The sequence below is a fragment of the Micrasema longulum genome, unplaced genomic scaffold (genome assembly GCF_059751315.1).
Source record: "Micrasema longulum isolate JH-2025_06_02 unplaced genomic scaffold, ASM5975131v1 h1tg000280l, whole genome shotgun sequence".
NCBI lineage: Eukaryota > Metazoa > Arthropoda > Insecta > Trichoptera > Brachycentridae > Micrasema > Micrasema longulum.
The window spans coordinates 644,286-667,047 of record NW_028277484.1 but is presented as its reverse complement, the minus strand read 5'-3'; the positions used below and the strand labels follow the sequence as shown (position 1 = coordinate 667,047).

Below are 22,762 nucleotides of genomic sequence, written 5' to 3'. Positions count from 1 at the left end.
CTAAATTTTGCATTTAAATTGAAAAGTATTTTCACATCAATAAAAATTTCAGCTCATTTACGTCACAGAAGTTAACCAATGGAAAAGTAGAGGAATTGTAGTTATTTTTTTTTTTAAAACATTTAATTTTTTAAGTAAAAATCATTGATGGATGTTTGTTTTTAAGAAATCATAATTGACAAAAATCACACTCACAAAGGATGGGACACTAAAAATTTAAATAATATATGTACTATACTTAAACTCATTAAAATAGCATAATATTAACTCATTAGTTAACCCGAAAAAAAATTGTTAGTGATCTTAAGATAAAAATTATTTTATTTAATTTACAAACATACAATTTTGAATTCTCAATCGTTACCTCTGTTTTGTACAAACACACTGAACTTTTTAATAAAGATACCAGTCTCGAAGATTTCGCGAAAGCGATGAAACCGGTCACTAGATACTCCTAATTTGTGGATTTAAGTATCACTTTATTAAAAATAAATAAAAGAGCCTTTATGGCCTGGTTTAAAAACAGTTTATTAAATTGAGATATAAAATGTTTGTCCAAAACAACATGAGTTAAATATTGTAAACTACATAACATTTAATTTAATTTTTATTTATTTATTTATTCATACAAAGACACATATTACAAAAATAAGTATCTCTAACTCTATGAGGCCAAGAGCCAAAAAAAAGAAGAAAAGAAAAATGAAAAAGATACAAATAAATAATTATTATCTCAGAGAGACAAGAAACAAGACATGGCCCTGTCGTGTGTCGGTAAGTTTGATCTGTCAAAAAATGAGCTAATTATTTATCTTTTGGATAATTTTCTGCTTTCGGAATACATCAACTGTGCTGTCTTTGAACACTTCATTGTAAAGCCTAAGCATTCTTGGCATTTGGGAAAAGAAGCCAGTGTTGGTTCTGTAATTTCCCACGGCATATTCCAGGCAAGTTAGTTAAACATAGGCAGAATGGTAAATTTTATACTAACTTGAAAGATCTAATTACAGAGCATACGCTCCTTTAATCTCTAGACTTCCATATACGTCTCAAAAATGATTTCCTACTATGTTGCATTTTTTTTTCTACATACATAGTTCATACTGGAGATGCCACAAATAGTGAATTGGCCGAAAATCGAATAATATTCGGCAAAAGATGTGTGCATTTCACGCGGATCTCGACATTTGTGCACCTGTCATACATCGTTTTTACCACACATTCGCCTGAGGGATCGCATTTCGGCAGCATTCAACCAACTTTCATTATCATTTTTCCAATTCCATACTTTTAAATAATATGCGCTTATTTTTTCATGATTTTACATTCGGCTGATACCGAATAGTGGCCGAATATTCGTGGCATCTCTAGTTCATGTTTGAACTTCTCTGGCTTAAACGAGATATCTCATCTCGTTAGACATGCGCACCGAAATGATATTCACCTCCTCCACCGAATCTACTCAGCGGTGAAATAAGAAGATTACCATTATGATGCCCGTGTAACAATATGGTTCCGGATTTGCAGGATTTAAAATACATTCTCCCGTTTGCCTTACAACACGTTTCTTTATTTAACTTATTTCAGTCGTTTTGTATTTCCTCTTTTCGGCACCGGGATTTGGGATAGGTATTATTTTGTTACAAATATAAAGACTATGTTCATATCATAAATGAAAAAAACCTTTACACATTTAGGCTCTACTAGAACTTGTTTCTAATTTCAAAACATAGATAGGTGTTTATAACTTGCGAAAAATGGGGTAAATCACTTGAACTGTGTAAAATTAAATTAAATTTTAAATTGTGTAAATTATTTGTAATTGATTTGTTATAATTTGTTCCAGTAAAAAATCCAAATGGCGCAGAGACAATTTAACTAGGTTCATAAATAATAAAATAAAAATAATAATCATTTATAGATTCTAAATAACTTATTATGTTGATAAGGTATTAAAATAATTCCCTTATTAAGTTTAAAAACGAAATGTTCTTTTAATCTGTTAGCTATCATTTATCATCAGCTTTCCATGTCCACTCCCTAGTTGGAGCATATGGTATTCACAAAAATCCTTCATGCATCTTTATCGGCTGCCAACTTCTTTGCGTCTTCCCAAGTCAGTTCTCGTCCCGAAGTTTTGGCATAAACTGTCGACGAACAGTAAGCAGTGGACGTCCAGGGCGTCGAGAACCTGATGCCCTGTAAAGCAGGCAAGCGTGGTTAAAGCTCTCAGGAGGCATTCGCAGATTATGGCCTAGCCAGCTTAATGACAGTTGTAACCGGAGTTCGCCGCGTCCGTTCTCTTATTACTTCATTCCTCACGAAGTCAAACCACCGTACACCCGAGATTATTCTTACACACCTATTCTCATAACTCAGTATTTTGCTGTTTTGGGCCCTAGTAATGTGCCACGATTTGCATCCATAGAGAAAAATAGGTGTTTTGTAGGCGTTATATATACTATTATAAGTAAAATGAAATGCGATAGATGTACATATTGATAATGGTCTTGGACAATAAGAATACCTAACCGACACGGTAGCTTTAGAAATGGTCAATAAAAAACGTAAACTTTTAATGGCTCGACAAGGCTATACTTTATGAAAAAGTAAATATGCGTTTCTCGCTTATTAATGTTTGGAAAAATTAAAGGGAAAAGAGTTATCGGTCAAAATTGTGATGGTTGAGGAATATGCAGAAAATCTGTGTACAGGACAGCGGAATGCTGAAGACCCGCTGCGAAGCGCTTAGGACCGAGGCTGGTAGCGGCACCAGGAGTTGATTAACTAATTCAGAAAATAAAAACGTAGATAGCCTATTTATTTTTTCTACTTGTAGCACTCCCGTCATTCAGAATTCCTCTCGATCCTGGGAATTCTGATGAGCACTGCTGCATTTAGTATTCCAAACCACTCCCGAAAATTCCTTAGCCGTGATGTTTTTTTACGTCCCACACCCCATCTGCCCTTTATCTTTCCTCTTTCTATGAGCTGTAGAAGGGCATGTCGTTGGTCAGCGTGCATTACCGCCAATCTACTAAATCAGCTTTTTCCGGTAGGCAGTAAAAATTTCCTTTTTAATCAAATCTAACACATTATTTACTGCAATCTGCGGTACTGTTCTTCTTCAGAAAGCTCGCCTACTCATGGCATCACGCTTATCATATGATCAGGGAACATTCAATAAGAGTTAAAAATCCCTCAATATGAAAGTATTATTTTTGCCAACATTATAGATGCACGCCGACCGACGATTTTTTTCTCCGCGGGACATGGGAGCGAAGTATGCGGCCTATCGTCTTTTAATGTTGGTTTAATGATAACCTCCATCGAAAATGAAAATGTTAATAATTATTATTTTCTCACTTGAGTTTCTTGTTTATTTTTTTTTTTTGTCACATTTAAATCTTTTGCATAATTTATGAAAACTCAATTGGTCTTTTTATGTTTTAAAATCGTGGTTTTTAATACTTTTTATGTATGACTGTATGTTTTCTGAAAAAAAAGACCCCTTTATATTTTTTCCCCATAATGTTCAGAACTGATGTAATAAATTTGACCGAAAATATGACGTGATAAAAACTATCAATTTTAAAATGCGCTGAAAGAAATAGGTACTTTTAGCAGAACAATTGAACACATAGTAGTATTATCAGCTAAAACTTAGTACAAACTGATTGGTGTATTGCTTCCTATATTCAAGACGTTTCATCTTCAGTAATTCGGATTGTTCACATGTACTAAGCCAAGAAAACAAATTACGTCCGGAATGAGATCAAACTAACAACCCAAGTGGAAAAGCATGGTTGCCTATAATAGCGCTCCTTTCATCCAGTTAAATTACAGATATTTTAATTTGCCGCTCTCAAACATAAACATTTTCTCTCTCTTTGTAACGAATTGGTGATTGAAACAAAATAATATCCTTTGAAATAACCTTTTGCGAGTTTCAAAGATTTTACTCCCTAGGCACTTGGCGCGATGAAAACCCTCGTAATAAGGCAATAAGTCTGTCTTGAAAGAGATAATCTTATTGTGCAAGAACAATCGATGAGTTTTAGACTTCGGATTAATCCGCGATGTTCATCCATCTTACCTCGTAGCTACCTAATATTATTATTCCCGTCCTGTAGAAACTGATACAACATTGGATAAGTGTAAGAAAATCCATTACAAGCGTGTTTAACTTCAAATAAAAACAAATCTGAAAAAACACGAATCTCATTATCCCTTAAGATAATCCTCTTTACATTAAAAAATATGTACAATTATTTAAAATAAAAATTTAAGATCGTTTTTTATACAAATTTTTGTTTGATCATTTTCTGCATTATTTTTATCAACCTCTAATTAATAGAAAGTTAAATTTTTTACCAGCTCAAAATATTACTAATAAATATTTTTTTCTGAATATACTCAATATAGGCCTCAAACACCGTCCACTAATACTAATAAATAAATTAACTTTATTTAAAAAAACAAAATATGTGTGTAATATTGCATTATTATTTGTCTTCAGGTTTTTTACACACGTAGTTAATTTGCGGACTTATTTTTGTTTTTATTTGTGTATTTAAAAAATCACAAATATATAATTACTATCCAGCAACTTATTTATGCACCAAGGATAAGTAATCGATTATGCGAAGCAGTTAGTTGAATATTTGGATGGATCTATAAGTTTCTATATGGGCAATGCCTGTTTTCAGAAACCGACTTGTTGCTGTAAAAAAATAAATAATATAATGAAAAATTACTTTACGACTACAGAAAGAAAAAAAATTATGAGAAATAATCATGTACACAAACAAAAAAAACGTTTTTTTACTACTCCATAAAACTAATATTTCTTAACAATACTTTAAGCTTTATTGCGGCGCAGTGCAATGTGCGGTAAAAAAACAAAATTGCACAGAAGTATTAGAGCGTTAACAATTATAACATCCCTTAAATTGAATAGAATTGCCTTCATGCATTATATATAATATTCCGTTGTAATTATTTTCCACCCTCGCGGGGTGACTTCTCTAAGTTTAGTCTGATTTATCATAATATTTCCTGTTGTTCCATTCGCAACTTTTTTCTTTCTTTATGAATTTATGTTCCCCAGGGGAGGCATGAAAATATATTAAAGCCCGCGCATTTAAAATCTAAGAATGGCTAATTCCTTTCTTCACACTCCGACATATTTTAGCTAATAATTTATTGTTATTACGTCGTTAAGTTATTTTCTTCCTATTCAAAATTTGACGATTACTCATTTACTTCACCGTTTGCCAAAACGAAATTAGCAATATTTACCCAAAAACTCCCAAAACTTTTCCATTAAAAAAAGGCAAGAAAAATATCATTTTTTAACATACCTAATTTTTACACAAAATTTATTTATAAAAATTAAAAAAGATGACATTAAATGAAAATCAATATAAAGTTGTTACACATTAACCATTTAATTTTTTTTTTTAAAAGCTTTGTCAACATTTTCTTTTAAAATCATCTTAGGAATCTTATTTAAAAAATTTGTAATTATATGATGAAGTGTTCTTTGGCCATACTTGTTTACAAACCTCAGTACTGACAAACTTTCACGTTGTGCTAGCCTTGTTTATGTAAATGTAAATGCCTTTTCTGGTAGTTACTATCAATTCGGTATCTAGTAACAAAATTGAGCCATAGAATAGCATTTACAGACAGGCAAAGTTCAGGTACCTCTTTCTTATCAATTTTAGGTGATCTGTTAATTAATTACTATTAATTAATTAGTTATTATTGTTAATTAATTAGAAAGGCCCCAACTAGGGGCAAAAAAACGCAAATTATCTTATTTGGGTTCTAAAGAACACCAATAAACTACTTCAGCTTAACATTTTGCCCGGCGGTACAAATTTGTCCAGATATAAAATAACTAAAATATATCTTTCACGATAGATAGAACATTTGATGTAGCTAATCACCGTAGGGACATATTTAGAGATTTTTAAATAGTTTCGGCCATTTTGAAGTAATTAGTTCCAGAAAATGGCTCCTGTGGCTCAGTTTTGCGGAGGGTTGTCACCTGTTTGGTTTTGAAAAATTACTACTCCTGTATCATCATCATCATTCCCTTTCCGCACCAAATGGTGCATAGAGCACTGCATTGTTATACCAATCGCAGCGTATCTTTATCATTTTTGTTACATGAAGGTAAGATTATACGCTTCAGGTACCGGTCTAGGGACTATGAAATGTTCTGGTGTAAAAACACCCTTTTAAATAAATATTTTATATCTACCATGTCGGGAATCAAACCCGAGACCTCTTGCATGGTAGGAAAACGCGCTGACTATTACACCACGCTGACCATTACAATTTGTTTCGAACATTATCATGAATCTTTACGTCACAACAACCAAGGTCAAACATGTGGCGTTTTTCTTGAAACGTATTTTTATTCAATTTCTTTTTTGCTTTTATGTATTTTATTTTATTTTTATTTTATTAGGGAAATCAACAGTTCTACATACATATTTTTAGTTAACAAACAGATAAAGTGTATAAACTCAGAACTAATAACAGATTTCCACATAGTATACAAAGTTAGTAAAGAATATATATATTACATATCAAATAAATACATACAATTTATACATATAAAAATGTTATTTTCAAGTACTCAATAATCAAAGATTTTTTAAATATTAATTTTAAGAACATTAAGTTACTGTAAATTGGGCGGGATAAGGACAAAAATGCTTGAAGAGAGGATAAGGAGGGGGGGGGGGGAGATGTACATATTTATTATTATAATGTCTACTAAGTTACATAATACATTTTTAGTGTAAATTTTAAATCTGACAGAGTGATGTTTGTATAATCTATATTTTTAAATTTTGTATTGTACATTGAAAAAATCCTACGAAAAAAAGCATTTTTAACATACGATGTTTTACTTGTTGGTACATGAAACAGGTGGTACCGTTTACAAATCCTGGCTGGCACATGTATTGTTATTAAACCAAGCAGCTCTGTACAGTCAACCATTCCTGTCACAATTTTGTAAAGCAGTAGTTGGTCCGCACACACTCTGCGGTATTGTAGAGAAATGATTCCATGGAAGGTGGAGGCAGTGAGAGTAGATACATAAGAAATACCGGTTTTGTATTTAAGGTACTTTATAAATTTGATTTGAATATTTTCTATTCTACTTATATATATGGCATACTGGGGATTCCATATCTGAGAGGCGTATTCCAAATGGCTTCTGACAAATGTATAATATAATGAAATAAGGGCCTTTGGATTATTAAAGTGTTTACTCATTCGAATTATGAAACCTAACATGCACAATGCTTTGGAGGTAATTTTATTGATATGCGATTCAAAAAGTAGTTTTGAGTCTAAAACAATCCCAAGATCTTTAATTTCGATCTTTAATGTATGAAAACATTTCTTCCCAATATCCAAAGTGATTGTGAAAATACCATTAATTATTCTTGATCCATTCCATATATTTTTATCGGTATTCGTAGTATGTAATATTTTACCATTATGATATCTCATTTTTCTTTAAAATATAATTAGTCGTCTGATTACAATGCAGGTTGGTCGTTTATTTTTGAAAATATCATTATCATCATCATAATTCCCTTTTCGCACCTAATGGTGCACAGGTCACTGTATTTTAATTATTTTCAATCAATTGTATATTGATAATTTTTGTTACACGAAGGTAGGATGATCGTTCTTACGCTTCAGGTACCAGTCCAGGGACTTTGATATATTCTAGTGTAAAAACATTCTTTTAAATAAAAATTTCACATCGACTGTGTCGCGAATCGAACCCATGACCTCTTGCATGGTAGACAAACGCGCTGACTATAACACCACGAGGCCGGCTAAGTATTTCATAGACCCTTATTTATTAAAAATTTGCATTAAAAATTATTGATAGGTTTGTATTCTTAAAAGCGTTTTTTTTTAATACATTTATTCTGCTTGTGTAAGAAAAGGTTTTAGGCGTATATATTGTTGTGCTATATTTAGTTATAAAGGTACAAAACTAGCTTTGTTTCTTTGTTGTTATAAATATGTGTTATTTTCTCAGTGTTAATATTATTTATGTCCCGACTTGAGTTGTTGTAACTCCTGGGAATGTAATTCAACGTATTATACTTGTAAAAAACTTTGTGTTATGATTTATAAATAAATAAAATATTTAAAAAAAACGTTATTTTCTGGATAAATCTCATATTTGTACCCTCAGAAGTTCGGGAATTCTCATCCGGGCGTTCTGTGATCAATTTGAGGTTATTTAAGTCCTGTAAAAATTAGGTAAGGATCGAGATCCTAATATAATTTATCTAATGGCGCAATAAGCCGTTACATTATATCATCTCGGGTCGTGTAAGAATGGCTTATAAATCGCCAATTAAGCATCTGGTGTCTTCGGCTGTACCGAAAACCCACGAACAGACCCGAGTGGGGATGGGTTGAAATATCGATGGGCCCTGGCGCCAATAATTGCGCAGTTATCTAGCAGATCATTTAAAATAAAGTTTTATTTATTGTGCTGGTAGGCGGTTCTTTGGTAGGGGTATCGCCGTATTTTTTACGACTATTATAAGGCATTTTTTTGTTGAAAAAGTTGATATTAATTTTTCAAATGGTATTCATAACGGAATTTCTTGATGTCATTTATTATTTTGATTTTTAATTCATTTTAATGTTCAAATTACTAAGAGACATTAAAAAAAATGTTTGGTTAAGAAGAAACGCGGTCTCGCTTTTTTTCATACAAACGTATTCCCGCATTTTCTCCCTGGATAATGTCACAACAATGATTTTTTACGCATTAGAGATATTTACCATTGGTGTGAACCTGAAATTTTGTCTTTTTGATAAATTCTTTATTGGGGAACTGGAACCATCCGAAAACCCTTAAAAGCGCCCAGTTTTATCTGCTGTCTTCAAACTTCAATATTTTACTAATATTTGAAAAACGCAAAAAGTACTGAGACAGAAAATTTCATTTCGATATTCTTTCTAAAAAAACAATAAAATCGGCTCAGTTTTGAGGTGCGAATGTCGGGATAACGAAACGTTATAATCGGTTCGATGTGCAGTTGCCCTTTTTGCACAGTATCGGGGAGATATTTGCGCGAGAGGGACAAAAAATAATGTCCAATTATTAATTCATTAAAATTGTCTGGCACCGCAAATTTATTTATTTAATTCAGAGGGGTTTTACAAGTATGGTACATAGATAAAATAATATAAAAAGGAAGAAATACAATGTAGAGTTTAGTACATTCAAATACATATTCCGACATACAGCTAGTAAACATAATTAAAATTAATTAAGAAAACATAATTAAAAAACACATACATATGTAAATAAATATGACATGATACACATTAATATTGTAAAACATTTAAATAAATCAATATGCCCAGAAAGATAAACTTTTTTTAATACGCCAATAAAAAAAAAATCCTGAATATAATTGATATAAATACACAATTGTAAGAGGGTAGAAAACAGGAAATAATTCTTAAATACGAAAAAATTCAAATTAAAAAATATATCTACCTCGTGGTTTGATAACAAGCGCATTCCACTACCACGCATGAGTTTTTGTATTCGGTTCCCGAGAAGGTAAATATGAAACATTTATGTTACATACTAAGTCTTCAAAATTTGATGAAAAAAATGCACTTTACAAAAAAAAAAACTTGCGTGTAAAAGATAAAGCTTTTCAAATAAAAAATAAACATGTAACCAAGAGAAAAAGATATTAACCGACATATATGTAATTTGACTATAGTATTGTAAATGTTATTAACCCCGTATTCGACGGATAATATTGTAATAGCCCAGTACTCGGTGAATAGTACTCTAAAAGTTCTTTTCAATTAATCAAATAAGTTTTTAACTTTTTTATGTATATATTCTATTTACATTCAATATTTTTTTCATTATATGCTTAAAATTTATAAAAATCTATTAATAGTCTCGTACATATCATTCACCCAATATTTATGGTATACGTAGTATTATTTCAAAAGTAATTAACCCTGTATCGACGCATGGTATTGTAAATTGTATTAACTCTATACTCGACGTATAGTATTGTAAATTGTATTAAATCAGTATTCGACGTATGGGGGCCCGCAGGGTCTGTACCCTACACACTGTGCGCAGTGGAGCGCCCCTCGTAGTTTAAATTCAAATGTCGTGAAGAACAAAACAATACATCGCATCGCCAAGATATTGTCGTCAGATAAAAGGTCGCTACGGCATTATCCGCCAAGTCGAGCCAGATCTCGAGACCGATACGTGAAGCGAGACCTTTAATCTGCTAATAGGTGTATAAAGGTACAGAACGCAAGATTCACTCACTACGTTTTTCTTGCGATATAAATATCTTAATTTTGTCAGAAAATCTTTTTTTGAAAACCTGCTATATCCATTTGAACTATCGCGTTATTGATTTAAATTTAATCATCGTATTAAGTATCTTTATCAAATAATGACTTTAAAATTGGTCATATATGCATTCATAGTTATAATATGAAACGACTTCGATTTTTTAAAATCCGTTTCAAAACCGTCACATCTTTCTCAAGAACTTCTTTAATATTAAGTGTGTCAAATGATTTTACGAGTACTATAAGTTTTTGTTGTGTGCATTAATTTTTAAACCATTCTCATCCATCTCAAAGACATCTTGACTAATTGATTCGTGATTTTATTTATTTGATCGACATCTTATGCATTAAGCTTTAGCAATACTAATACCCGTATGCAGAGACAAAACTTAAGATGAGGAAAGTACATTCTAATTTCAAATGCAGAGAATAACCCGAAGGTAAAGACAATAGAATGTACTTTCCTCACCTTAAGGTTTGTCTCTGCATACGGGTATAAGATAAAAAGTTTTAAAGAACTTACGTGGCAAGTTTTATGTAAATTTCTGTGTTTTTATTTTTCTACTTAATAGAGTTAGCTCCATTTAAGACAATACATATTAATACAATTATTGCTTCAGGGCGTCGTATGAATCTACTTTAAAACGCCTAAAAAACTTTTTTTTATGTGCTGATCCGTTATTTTTACCAACCAACAGTGCGTTATTTTAAGGGAACTACAGAATAAATTTCACAAAAGAAAATCTGTTATTTCTATTTAAATGTAGATACGACATAATGCTTGTGCAAAATCTAAGGTGGGGTAATTTCATGTGCTATTAGGGAAGGAAATGTTCAATAGAGGGGGTTTTACGGAAGTTTAATGGAAGTAACTGCACCCCCGAGAAGACGAAATAATTGTTGTACCTTATACATTTACGAACTCTTGCAGCTAATCAAATAAAGATTATATTAGAGTTCCTCATATAATTTAAAATCATTCCAAAATAACCCTCTTAAAAACAATTTTTAATTGAAAAATACAATCGACGAATCTTATTTCGGTTTTTAAATCCTTATTTTGAAAATGAGAAAAGCAATGAAAATCATTAATTTTTAAACAATCAATTAAAAAACCGTTCAAAAAACGCTAGCGAAAATGTAATAATGGCAAACGATATTAACATGCAAAAACAATATTGGATCAATGTTTTATTTTATACAACAATATGTCAGGAGGTCTAATTATTATAGTTCTCGATTACAAGAAAACATAACTAGACTTAAACGCATTTAGTTCTATATCGTTTGTGAAGAAAACATCTTGTTTATTTTATATTCAGAGTACTATATTTATTTACATTTTTTGAGATGTAAGTCCCAACTCTACGAGACCAAAGTCTTGTGTTGAGTTGGGAGTATGAAGGTAAGAATTTTAAAAGTAACAGACTTAGGCTTTAATTGGAATACAACTCAAATGATATTTTTTCCGTAAAATTATTCTCCCTACTTGTTTTGATATGTTCGTTGTGTTGCCTTTGTAAAATATATAAAATAAAATAAAATAAATAAAAAACTTTGTAACAAAAGCTGAGTGAAATAAATACGGATATATTCTCATTTGCTGTAAAGGCAACAACTTAATTTCCACTTAAAGACGGTGACTGAAATTATAAGGGAGTTCTCAGTACAAGATAAAATGGAATCAGTTCTATTTAATTCAATTACCTGCCTCCGTCTCGCTCCTCCCAAATGTTCACATTAAAGCGAAGCGCGTTCTCCTGACGATATATGCACGAAGATACGGAGAACAATGGATATAACGAGATTTAATTTTGCCCAATAGGTATTCATTACGGACATGCAATGTTCGAGCGATTTTCCTTACATTGTAAGAACAGGAGGGAAGGAGAAAGAGGAGACAGAGCAACCCTCGCGATGAGGGCTCAATGAAAATTCGGTAAACAAAGCATTTATTACACGCGACTCGAAGTATTTCTTTTACAAATGTTGAATAACAAAGGGGTCTTGAAGAATTATAGCGCCAATAAACGATTCAATAAATATTTCACGTTCGCAATAATAATTTCTTGTAAGATATATGTACCTAACCATAAAACAAACAATCATAAATTTGCTACATAATTTTGTTGTGATTTTGTAACACAAGTTGACGTTTTTAATTTAGTTAATACAATTGTATCTGCTACTTGTGCGTTCCTTTAAAAACGTTTCAAATTTATTTATTATGTAGGTATCTTATTTTTTAATGTGAAAAATAGACTTATTTGATTTACAATAATAACTAACATTTAATTAGGGATTTTTTTTAAAAACGTTTATCTTAGTGCATATTTCTTAATTATATGAAAACGAAATAACATATTACTCAACTAAATTATTAATTACTTATTACGCAAAACTTCCTAAGGTTTTTTCTACTTACATTTATAACTTAGCTATATTAGTGTAGAATTTATTATATTTATACGATATGCTGCTTAGTAGTTGGTAGTAAATAGATCAAATTTGAAGAAATTTTATTCTTATTTCTTTAATCCTGCAGCTATATAAAAAATAATAAAAAAATCTTTTGTATGGCCTAAGAAAACAAAATATTACGGTGTGTGCACTTGTTGGGTTAATAATTAGACGCATTTCCACTAATTAATACTATAAAATACTAAATTATTTTATTAATGAAACATTTTTTAATTTTAATTAAGTACAGTACTAATTGAGGTAAGTAAATTAATTTTACCGCAAATTCGGTTCAGCGTACCATATTTGTCCAATAACCCTTGCCACAGTAAATTGTGTGTGAATCTCAAACCGACATCCACTCAAGTAAAGTATCGAGACTCATTGAGATGAGTTTACGAATGTAAATACTCTTCAATGTATCAACCTCTATGTATATTCACGATGAGTGGCTATTATTGTTGAAAACGATATTGGTATACTTCTGTTGGGGGTCTCGAGTGCTCTTGAAATCTCTCTTATTTGAGGTGCGCGATAATTCTCACTGCTGTTTCGCGTTGAAGAGTTTCCTCAGACGATCTGATTGTCTTGGTTTTCTTTTCTTTTTATGTCCCACTATATTTTATTTTGTTTTAATTTTGTATTGATTTTCTGTTGTTTCAGCTGAACTGAAGATGGATGTTTTACGTGAGAGGGAAGTTAAAGATACCCTGGAGAGGCAGCTTGTTGATGAACAAAAAATGAGAGGTTGGTTTTATTTTTTGTAATTAAAATTATTTAGATTATGAATATGGTGACAAAAATCGACAAATGAAACAAAAAAATATATGTAACAGAAAACTATAGTAAATATCTCATTTTTACGTATCATACCAATGAGAAACCATTTTGCAAAAGTCAATTAGTTGCGTTTACCTGCCACATGTACCTATATCAATTTAGTATGCTTTACAAAGTGGTAACTTACTATTTTTATCTTGCGCTAAATACGGAGTTGTGTGATCAATTATTTTATTACAGCTTCCAATCGAATCCAAAGGATTCGATCTGAAATTTTTAAAAAGGTTTTGTAATTACTTACAAAAGTTTTTTCAATACAATCTTTCTATAACAGCCATCCATACCTATTACAAAGTTGTGATAATGCTTTTATTTTAAATTTACAATAAATTTTGACGTGTTTTGAAGATTTTAAAACTACAACAGTTAGAATAAAATATTTTAATTCTTAACTTGTCATGAAAGAATCCAAATATACAAATAATTCAATAATTGTTTCATAATATTTCGTGTAAATGGGGTGCAAGATACTATGAAAGAGCACCCACCCGCTTAACTGACTCTTCAAGGGTTGAATCGACCTTTAATCAAATGTCAGTTATATTGTCTGAGACGGCTTCATTTATTATGATAGCTGCTTTTTGATTGTCGCTACTTCAAATGCTATTTACCTTTAGAAAGACGCCAAGTTTATGTTCGATAATAACTGCTGGTTTGAATTACGACTTGTGATGCCATCCTAGCAAAAGACAAATCGGTCCTGGCTGATTAAAATTTACGATTACTTATGAACTTATTTGAAATGTCACGCCGCCATCACTGAATTGGTTATAATGTCGTTTGACTTACGATGATTTAAGTTATGATTATCGAACGAAAGTTACCGGACAAGGCAAAATGGCAATGCATAACTACGCTATGAATCCAATAAACATGATCAATTTACTTTATAAAAAAATACTATAACCAAAAAACTCAAGACTGTAATCTTTTGGTTTTTTTTGAAATTAGAATAAATTATTAAAAAAATAAAAACCTGTGAATTAAACAAATTCAGAAAAACAAGATTTGCATTCGATTTAAGTCTGCATATTGTATGCACAAGTGCGGCACAAAACCATTTTTCATTCGCGGAATTAAAAATAATATTTACCTTCCAAAGTAAAGAATATTAAAAATATAAAAGAAAAAGCCAATCTCATCAAATGAATCCCACTCTGTCCTTACTGATGTTTTTATTGATTTTTGCAATTAAGTTTGTTTTTTGAATGTTTAAAACAATGACTTTAGTATAAATGACTAAAAAGTACTGTAATAAAAAAATATAAAACAAACACTCCCTCTAAACACGAGCATTTTGCTCCATTAGAGAGGTAGAAACGTTTAGGCTCTAATAAAAAGTTCTGAAATCATACGATATTTCCATTTCAAAACGCCGATCTTGCAAAACCGAGCAATTCAGAAAATTAAATATAAAAACATAAAATAAAAACAATTCATTTTTAGGATATTTCTGATAAAATACTCTTAAATGTTTGACATAACTAAAATATAAAAATTCTCGTCGACCGGCAGATTTAAGCATTTAAGTAAAAATTGAAAATAACAAATTGTTTACGAAAATCATTTAAATAAATTTATTTGAATTTTTGAAAAGAAATACAAGCATTTCAAGTCAAACATTTAAAATATTTAAGGTCAAACCCTTTTTAATGTAATGATGTTTTTTGTCTTCTTTTAAGGAAGAACATTTTAAATGTAAATAATTGATTTCTATAGTATGTTTTCAGCAAAATCTAAATGCCGTCGAATGGCCAATATAAATATTCAAATTTTGCAAAAAACGTTTTGTAGAAATGAAATATTTACGAATAAAATATTTTTCTTTAAAATTAAACAAAAAGTATAATTTCACAAAAAAAGGGTTTGACCTAAAATATTTCATTTGTTGGGTTTTTTTTTGCCTAATTAATAACAGATTTTAATATAACCACAGTGAAAATTGTGTGTTTATTTATAAAAACAGAAATGTAAATTACTTATTTAATAACTTTCTTATTTGATTTATTATTATTATAACAAATTTTACTTTATAACTTTGTCTTAATATGAGTACCTTTATACTTAAGTTTAGTCTAAATTTTAAAAGGCGTAATCTGCAGGCCAAAAAGTGATTATATTTTAGTTACCTATTAAGCATATTTCTTAATCAGAAATACATATTTTTAATTTTAATATTTTTTTAATCCGCGATTTTGAATGAACAACGTTTTGCAATGGCAGTGTGTTTGCCTACCATCCAAGAGGTCTCGAGTTCGATTCCCGAAATGGTTAACATGAAATATTAAAAAAAGCATTTTCATGCTAGAATACTTCATAGTTCCTGAACTAGTACCTTATACGTAAGACTGATCATCTTACGCTTATGTAAAAATTTTGATCAAGATACTCTGCGTTTATTGTACCAATGCAGTGTCCTATGCACTATTGGATGTGGGAAGGTAATGATGATGACACAATAAATTATACGCCATTGTGACATGAATAAATGTAATACATGATATGTAACCAACTTAAAAACGTTGTTGCATCATAAATAAAATAAACTTATTTTATTTTTTGCCTATCGCATCGATAAAAGCTTAAATGCAAACATGTTAACGTTAAATAATTATCTAACCAGGAGTACAGAACAAAAGTAGAGGCGTTGGGTAGCAAAATAATTGCAAAATCCCCAGTGAGCGAATGTGATGCCGATTGATGACAGACAATATATGAGAAATATTAATTTCGTGCAACCGTTGGGTTTCTAGTTTCCTGGTATTTTAACTTCAAAAATAAAAACCCTGACTTTGATATAAATATTTTTAATGAGATTTGACAGATCACGTTTTCCTTTCTTGTTACCCTGGTAGATAATTTTTGTGTCATCGGATGTGATGGGTTGCTTGAACTAGCAAAGGTTATTCGGATCGTTAGTCGTGCTGTAAGGGGTGGGAAGCTTCGTTAACAAGTTGACGTATTCTGTAAATTTCTCATTTTAGAATAGCTAAGTTAATTTTTGAAAGAAAATTCATATTCTGATATTGTTACAATCAATGCAAGTATTTGCTGTAATCGAAATGCACACAGCCGAACAAAAATGTGTCGTACATTTTTTTTCTAGTTATATTACTGATCTCCTTATATAGATTTAATTTATTTCGGAAACATAAGTTTTATTCATTTTTAAAACTTTATTATTTTTTCAGCGTTTTGAATTTGGTTCTCTAATTAATTGACAGAGTACATGTTTAAAATAAATTTAAAAGATCAACATTAGAAAGCAGGTATTTCAAAATCTTGAATTCGCAGACAAAATTTTAAGCGATTCGTGTATTACACTATACGAATCCGAAAATTTTTCTGATTCGTATAATACCGCTTTTAGTTAAACATTATTATTTTATAAAGTGTGTACACAAAGAAACAGAATGACATTCGTAGACGAGCGCCGCTAATGGTTGTCTGTTTGTACGAGTATCATATAACCTTTATGACATTCATACGATATTCTACCAGTGCACAACCTACACCCATCCACCCCTATTAATATAATACATCTTTCATTATTATTACCATCACTAAAGAAAGGTTCTTTAGAATAAGCTCCTGCTTGTAATTACATAGATTCTTCCTTTCTTTCTAGCAAAAAGGTATCCATTACCCTGTCATGGTGGGTGATATATTTTGACTTAATTGACACAAAATTTTTAAATAAATTTTATAATGAAATTCTTCGTATTTTTAATGATGTCTTTCTCCGCTTTTAATTTTTCTGTTGGCTTTGAAAATGGATAAAATTTCTTCGGGCTGGTTTTAAACTTTTTGCCCACTCTATGATTAACATCCCTTGTAAAATTTGTTTACAGACTGAGGGAACATTATATTTTACACATAATCTTTTGACGAATTAAGTGCCTACATTAACAAAGATATTGAAGTATGTAACGTATTATTTTGTTTTTTTAAATGTATTCTTTTCGAAAACTTTAAATATAGGGCCTTACTTATAAATCAGGTATAAAATTAAGCTTAAGAATAGTGGTAGGATATTGATGATATAGCATACTGTATTACTTATAAACCTCGCATAGAGTTAAACTCGGTTTAAATCTGGGATAGCGACCATATAAACTTACACATGTACATTATGTGGTATAGCGCTGGAATAAACACGCGATCAGTCAAAATAAATATTTTTCGGTAGTCAAAATGGATAGTTTATCAGTTTTTTTTTCAATTTCAAACAATTTCAAAGTCCTGTGACCTTATTTTAGTGATTTTTAATAATTTGTTTTGATAATATCTGAAATGTTAATGTGGTAAAAAAGGAAACACGAATAAACTAAATAACTCTTTTTTACCTTCTCCTCTTTTTCCCAATTTCGATTTCTTTTTCTAAGGATTTTCTCTTTGTTCTTCATTACACTGACAGTAGTCTCGATTTGACTTTGACGTTTGTTTGTTGTTGTTATAAAAGTTACTGCGCACTCGCATATATCAGTGTTGACTGTTTAAAAAATTATACATGAAATAACTAGTGAATTGTTTTTCCAGGTGAAAAATATTTTTATAAGTGAGCTTTTTTTTATATCGGTTATAAATAGTGAAATTGTTTATAGTTATTTCATAATGTCAACCTGGTATAAGGAAATCTAATTAGTAAGGCCCTAAGTGTATAAGAATTATAATCTGGCATAAAAACATTTAAAGTTGGCATTTTGTAATTTAGTTCACAGGAGGAAGAACAACCTAACGTCTGTTAGGTCGTTTATCGGAGTAATACATATTTAGTATACTATGCTATCACTATACACAAAATAGCCACTCTAGGTTGTAAAAGATATCGCGGCATGCAAAAATATCAACATGCCTCTCAATTTGGTCTCTGGTTTTAGTAAAGAAAATCTACAACTTGACTTATTTTCGCTCATCGGATGTAATAAGGACTTAAGTATTTAAGCCGTATTATCATGACCACATGCAAATAACTATTTTTATATATCTCATTTAATAGCTGAATAGCAAATACAATAATCATTTAAAACAAAATATTTAAAAATAATCCGAACACATGTGGAAAACATTTTTAACTTTTACAAACTTTAACAATGATTATTTCGAAACTAACTTTTGTGGGTTAGGTTATTCTTACACTTGTGTCCTCAATTATCTGAATAGTAAAAATCAGAATTACTCATCAAATAACCGTTACATATAAAAACGTAAGTCTTTTGAAAAATGAAAAAAAAAAAAACGCCTGAATTCATAATATAAACCCGTAATAATAAATATATATTTATTTTTATATGCTATTTTTTCACACTCACGTTTTACTTTAAAACTTGTGCAAAGTGTCTCGTACTGCGAAACAGATTTGTAGGATAGTTTTATGTCATCAAAGGTACAATGGTTTTGCCGCCAATAGTTGACAAATAAAAATGAATCGAATTGCCGGATACTGGTAATATCATTAGTCCCTCTGGGCGTAAGGCGGGTTTATGCCCTCTAATTGTCCCTATTATTTTTACTTCCGGTCGACACGGCACATTTACCCAGCGTACATTTTCTAATTGAATATCCCACCCTTGTATTGGGAATGTATTTTTTCATTATACTCCGCGTCAAACCGTAACAAAATCTTATTGTAATAAAATAACCGTAATCTGAAATTAAATTTAAAATGTTAAACCTCAATGACAAGAAATATTGTGTTTCTGCGGTCGTTTAAAAAAGTTCTTAGTTTTAAATACTTGACTCGATAAAAAGTTTACATTTCATTAAGTATCAAAAAGAAATTGATTGCTCTTTCTTAAAGAGAAGCCTTAAAATTCAGTCGAAATATTTTCAGAATTTTAAACAATTAAATGAACTGTGTAAGCAATGGAAAAAGCGTCACTTTTCAAAACTTCAACGTGAAATGAGTGGATAAATTTGAATAAAATTCAGTCTTTGTGAAAAGCGATCAATAAAAATGGCTTTTTGCTTTGATAAAATATGCGCTGTGCTTTTGATCTGAGAATCATTTATCACCGTTTTTTATATCATTGTATATTACTCTCAAAACAAAATACTTCGGCGAACGATTGATGACACAAAAGTGTCGAAACCAATGGCTCCTCCGCCCACGTTTCTTGTTTCCAAACTTTCACCCCCCGAAATATCAATCAAACGGAGGAATTTTTCTGTTGAAATTTGTTCGGTCAACTACCCTCCGATGGGAGAAATATTGCGATGTATAAATCATCGGGCCAGGAAAAATTTTCGGTCAGTATGGCGGCTGACTGGTACATGGGTATTGAAAACAAACTACAGAAAAGCAGACTTCTCTTACTCCGACAAAATAAATCACCTATTTCAGTACGTATTTCATTTATTCAGATATTAAAACCACACCATAGTTTTATGCACTATACAGTATCAGTCATTACACAAGCGGAACTCTCGACTCCACACTTGAGGATTAGCATAAAGAAATGATATATTAGAATATCATCTTGGCAAAATTATGATTAATGCAAGATTAAACAGACGTGTAAGAATTGAGTCTGTTTGAGAGTAAATGATTTATTCACTTTTGAATGCTGTAAAGACGCAAATAGGGGCTGATTTATCATGGGAACAAAATACAACTTTAATTTATTTTATACCACAGTGTACATTTTGACACCTGCAAAACAAAATCGTACAGACAAGAATTGATGATTATTTAATAAGAAATTGTTTATATCTTCATAAATATTTTATAATAGACTCGTTTTATTCAGGAGCTGTGTTATCTCGCGTTGCCTGAAGCGATGCATTTACACTTTCCTCACTCAACCGTTTCCATAGCATTCTAGATGCACTAGCCGTTATTTGTCTAACGGCTTCGTAAGAAAACCCTCGTATATGTACCTATATGTATATATCTCGTATCCTGTTTGAGAACGGAAGAGAAATGATTGATGCAAGGGCAGGGCCTTTGCGGTAGATATTTGCAGAATCCTCGTCATACACATCTCCTGATCCTGTAATTATCCTGTCCTCGCGTCAGTCCATCGTCCTGTGAGAATGAAGGTACACACACCGGAGGTAAAAGAGATAAGCTGCACTTGACAAGCCGAGAACATTGATAATAAATGTATACACAGAGATCAAAGAATATTTCGGAGTGTAAATCCTACTTTTAATTTACGTTGGCAATTACACTCGTGTACCTACATACATAAGATGTAAAATACATTTTCAAACGGGCAATTATGTGAGACGAGTGTATTTTTTTCGAGAATTGTTTGATTTTAGTAATTAGTATCTTACAAAAAAAATAAAATATTTTTACGTACCGTATTATCATCGCTACGATTTTTAAACGATTCATTATTTTTTAATTACTCCACGCGTGACGTCAGTATTTCTCATCGGTAAGTTGAACTGATTGGTGGGTTGGTTTCCCAGAAAACGAAAATCATTGGTTATTAGAAGAACTTTTAATTTCATTTAAAGTAATGATTTTGATAAAATTATAATTAAAGTTATCAATGAAACTTCTTGGTTAAGTTTTACTTTTTTATTATATTGACCAACAAAAAAAAAGTTAAACTAAACCAAGAAGATTCATTGATTACTTTATTTATGATTTTATCAAAATCATTAACTATGGAGTTTTATGAAGAAATGTCAACAAAAAACATCTATGTAATTTAAAGTAGTTCGTTTTTATTAAAAAAAAATTATACGTTTAAGAGAAACTTCGCCGTACAATTAAATACTCTAATTTTTACAGCGCGTAATAAAACAATATTTAAAAAAATCCAATTCCGACTTTGATATCCGAAGCGCTGAACTTTTCCATTGAAGAGATGCATTGTTGTCATTAAAAAAATATATTTTTTCATAGTAAAGTGGTGAGTGAGTTAAACTACATACATATGAAACGTTATGTTAAATAAAACTTGTCGGTATTATTTTTTTAAAAAATATTTTACGTACCTGTTTTCAATGCGTCTAGTGCTTATTTTATTTGGTTTTAGAAGCGACGTAGATAATAGTTTCACCATAAAGATAATATTGTAGCTTTATATAATATGATAAAATATATAAGATTGATAAAACTCTACCATTTATCAACTTCTTATCAATATCGACCAAACAAAATGAACTGGTTCACCATTTCAGTTTATTGTATCTGGATTTATTCCACGCTGTTTGCGATTCTCAATTAAACCGATAGCCATTCTCCCAACCCATAACAATCAATCAGCCAGACCAATCGTATGGGGAAGCTAATCAAAGCAATAAACCAAATACGCATTCATAATACAAATTGCATTGATATCGCGGCCATACTATCGCAAGCGGTGGCGGGAGTTGCCAGTTGTTGGCACCGCTTTATCTTTCCTGCTGGACCGCTTATACTCCTGCCTCCTGCCTGTCCTACCCAAGGAATACGGACGCATAATGCATTTAGATAGTGTGATAATTCCCTTACTCAACAACCACTCCCTTATAAATCTCTCAAGGAAAAAGTTCATTGATGATTCATGATAAGGGTACACAAGACACACAACATATTCATGATGTCGGATTCTGACTATTTTATGTAAATTAATCTCCACGCTAATCAACGTTGCCAACCTTACCGATTTAGGGTAAAATATACCTATCTATTGAATTTGATTGAAATTATACCGATTTTTAAACATTTCTGTTATTTGCATAGAATTTTTCAAACTATTTATTCGTCTCCAATATAGGCAATCCATTTATAAATTAATGATCCACTACCCACTCGGGCGCGGCACTTTATGTTTGTGTATAGTTATGGAGTAACGTACCTTTAAATTATAATGCATATTAGTTGTGCATCAATCTGTTTTTTGATGCATATTTAAATGATTACTTGTTTCATAGTCTTCGCTTAAAAATTGTTTCACAGTCTTGCTTATGCAATTATGATTATTCAATTTTTCACAACCCCTTCCATATCCCCTCTTTTGCACCTGCTGAGCCTCTTAAATAGAGGCTCAGCGGGTTATTCCTTTGAAAAAAAAAATTACCCAAAGTATAAAATCTAAAACTATTTTTTTATTAA

At 30.9% G+C, this 22,762-nt stretch overlaps 1 protein-coding gene across 7 annotated transcripts in view; it reads left to right on the top strand.

Moving 5' to 3' along the window:
- The window catches only part of dac (dachshund family transcription factor), a 377,714-nt gene that overhangs the window by 276,594 nt on the left and 78,358 nt on the right, over nucleotides 1–22,762 (top strand). For all 7 annotated transcript variants that reach the window (XM_088224353.1, XM_088224357.1, XM_088224355.1 and 4 more), the window contains one exon: nucleotides 13,531–13,614. In XM_088224353.1, coding sequence (XP_088080479.1) covers nucleotides 13,531–13,614 — 84 coding nt within the window. The remainder of the gene's footprint in view (nucleotides 1–13,530; nucleotides 13,615–22,762) is intronic.